This window comes from Octopus bimaculoides, chromosome 20 (assembly GCF_001194135.2).
Source record: "Octopus bimaculoides isolate UCB-OBI-ISO-001 chromosome 20, ASM119413v2, whole genome shotgun sequence".
In the NCBI taxonomy this organism is placed as follows: domain Eukaryota; kingdom Metazoa; phylum Mollusca; class Cephalopoda; order Octopoda; family Octopodidae; genus Octopus; species Octopus bimaculoides.
The window spans coordinates 45,140,793-45,143,537 of NC_069000.1; the positions used below are offsets into that span (position 1 = coordinate 45,140,793).

General features: G+C 38.0%; 1 protein-coding gene across 2 annotated transcripts in view; it reads left to right on the top strand.

The window, feature by feature from the left end:
• The window catches only part of LOC106870239 (organic cation transporter protein), a 71,468-nt gene extending 69,851 nt beyond the window's left edge, over window positions 1-1,617 (top strand). Inside the window, exon 7 of one of the 2 annotated variants that reach the window (XM_014916259.2) lies at window positions 1,177-1,617. In XM_014916259.2, the coding sequence (XP_014771745.1) occupies window positions 1,177-1,384 (208 nt within the window). In that variant the 3' untranslated portion in view covers window positions 1,385-1,617. The remainder of the gene's footprint in view (window positions 1-1,176) is intronic. The other variant, XM_014916268.2, reaches the window with a different exon arrangement.
• Window positions 1,618-2,745: the final 1,128 nt, after the last annotated feature.

The window sequence follows — 2,745 nt, forward strand, 5'->3', positions numbered from 1 at the left end:
TATATATATATATATATATATATATATATATATGCACGTATGTATACGTATGCGCATCGAGCATACACACACACATACACACACACGCCCATTCCAGAGGCTCTTCGGTTACACGCTCATGGGAAAAACACAGTTCTCGATAACTGAATGTCACTCTGCCATATTGAAGTCGAGGGACATAAAATCTATTGTCACATTCATTCTTTTTGATAAAACAGACGCACGCACACACACACACACACACACACACACACACACACACACACTCACACACGTACACACCCGCACGCTTACGTGTGCGTATGTGCGTGTGTGTGTGTGTGTGTGTGTGTGTGTGTGTGTGTGTGTGTATGCATACATTCCTTAGTCGTTTAGCTTAGGTGTGAATTGTTGGGCTAGCTGAAACAACAACTTTTAAACTAGTGGAAAAATTTCTTGAACGAAAAAGCACCTATCACCTGACATCAATCTTGTTGAAGTTCGGCTCCAAACACTCTCTCTCCCTCACACACACGCCCACATTATCAATATATATATATATACATTATCAATATATATATATCTTTATATATATATATTATCTTTATCTTATGATATTTACTTTGTATTATATTATACTCATTTATTGTGCTTTTAATTATTAATTTTTCTATATGTAATAGTGGATTTTCATCGATGAGTTCATGAAACTTGGTTTTTTTTCCCTAAAACTCTCTCTCTCTCTATATATATATATATATATATATATATATATATATATGTGTGTGTGTGTGTGTGTGTGTGTGTGTGTGCATGTATATCTACAGTTGAGTTGTAGATGCCTGTAACAACCTTAGATGCATTATAGAATATGTAATATAGAAACAGAACTAACGAACACAAACAAGGGAAAGAAGTAGACATCGGCGACATTTCAACTGGTTCCTCTTTTTCTTCCGTTCATTTCAATAATTCAATACTGATGTTCACATGAGTATCGTTTCCGCCATTTCATGAGGGTGTTTAAGACCCTAATGGAATATGAATAATAGCTTGGCTGCCGGGTTTTATAGGGAGCAATAAGGGGCAGTGTTGGGTTTCTATGTATCGTTAGATTAAGATTGGAAAACGAAAGTGGGAAAGTTTTGTGTCTGATAACTGATTGTTTGGTCCAGTCAAATCTTCTGTCTTTTGCAGTATAGGTAGACGATGGTGTATGTTCCTCTACGCTGTATCATCAGGTTTCAGCATGTTCTGTGTGCTAATTTTACATATGATGGGCGATCTCCATAAATATCCTTACATGATGACTGCCCTGGCTGCCTTCAGCAAGATGGGTGTGGCCACAGCACTGTCGCTATTAACACTAATCACTGTCGAAGCTTACCCAACCGTTATTAGGTAAGTGACAACTGATTTCATCATCGTTTTATACATCGACTAAATGGCTTCGATTTTTGGCACAAAGCGAGCAGTGTTTTGCGGGGAGGGGGCTAATCGATTATATCGATTATATCGATTATATCGCCCACAGTATTTGACTGGTTCTTATTTCATCGTATCCGAAAGGGAAAAACGGACGAAATGCTTCTAAGCAATTTTTCCGGCGTGCTAACAATTCTGCCAGCTCACCGCCTTCAGAAAAAAACAAAAACAAAAAAAACAAAAAAAAAAAAAAAAAAAAAAAAAAAAAAAAAAAAAAAACAACAACAACAACTGAAATAATCCTTTCTACTATAGACACAAGGCCTGAAATGTTGGGGGAGGAGGATAGTTGATTACATCGACCCCCAGTGTTTCAATGATACTCACTTTATCGACCTCGAAAGGATGAAAGGCAAAGTCGACCTCGGCAGAGTTAGAACTCAGAGAAATCAACTGAAATAATGTTATGTAATTTTAACGTTGTGTATATATACACAGTTCCTCCAATTGAAATTCGACATTTTGAGCTTCCAATTTCATCAATGCCAACTTCAAATTCGTCAGTGTCAATAGAATTGTATTTACGTAAATATTGGACTGGCTTTGATCACCGACGATGAATGCAGTGAACTTTTTACAAATATATTATAACGAGAATTTAGAGTGTCTGTCTGTCTGTCTCTGTCCGTGTCTCTCTCTCTCTCTCTCTCCCTCTCCCTCTCTCTAGTTATCTTTTTATCTACCTATCACTCTCTACCTACCTACCTACCTACCTACCTACCTACCTACCTACTACCTACCTACCTACTACCTACCTACCTAACTACCTACCTACTTAACTATATGTATATAGTCTTAAAAGATCAATTGCTAATCATATAAAAATCTAAGAAGGGAAACACGCAATACGAAAACTTGCTTCCAAAATCTTCGTGTCATCTAGTTCTTTCTAAGATTTCTTTTTTACAGAATTAATAAATTTTGTTTTAAGCAAATCTCTCTTCAAATATTGTGAGTAAATCAGACTATTTTTGGAAAAGTGTTGTGCACACACACCTACCTACACACACATACGCACACACACATACGCACACACATACGCACACACACATATGCACACGCATACACACACACATGCACACACACACACGTACACACACACCCATACACACACACACGCATACACAGACACCCCTATACACGCACCCCCACACATGCACACGCAGACATCCACACATGCACCCCCACTCACGCACACATATACAATCAAATGTTCGTGCCGTACATTAGCTCACTCACTCACTCTCTCTCTCTCTCTCTCTCTCTCTCTCTCTCTCTCTC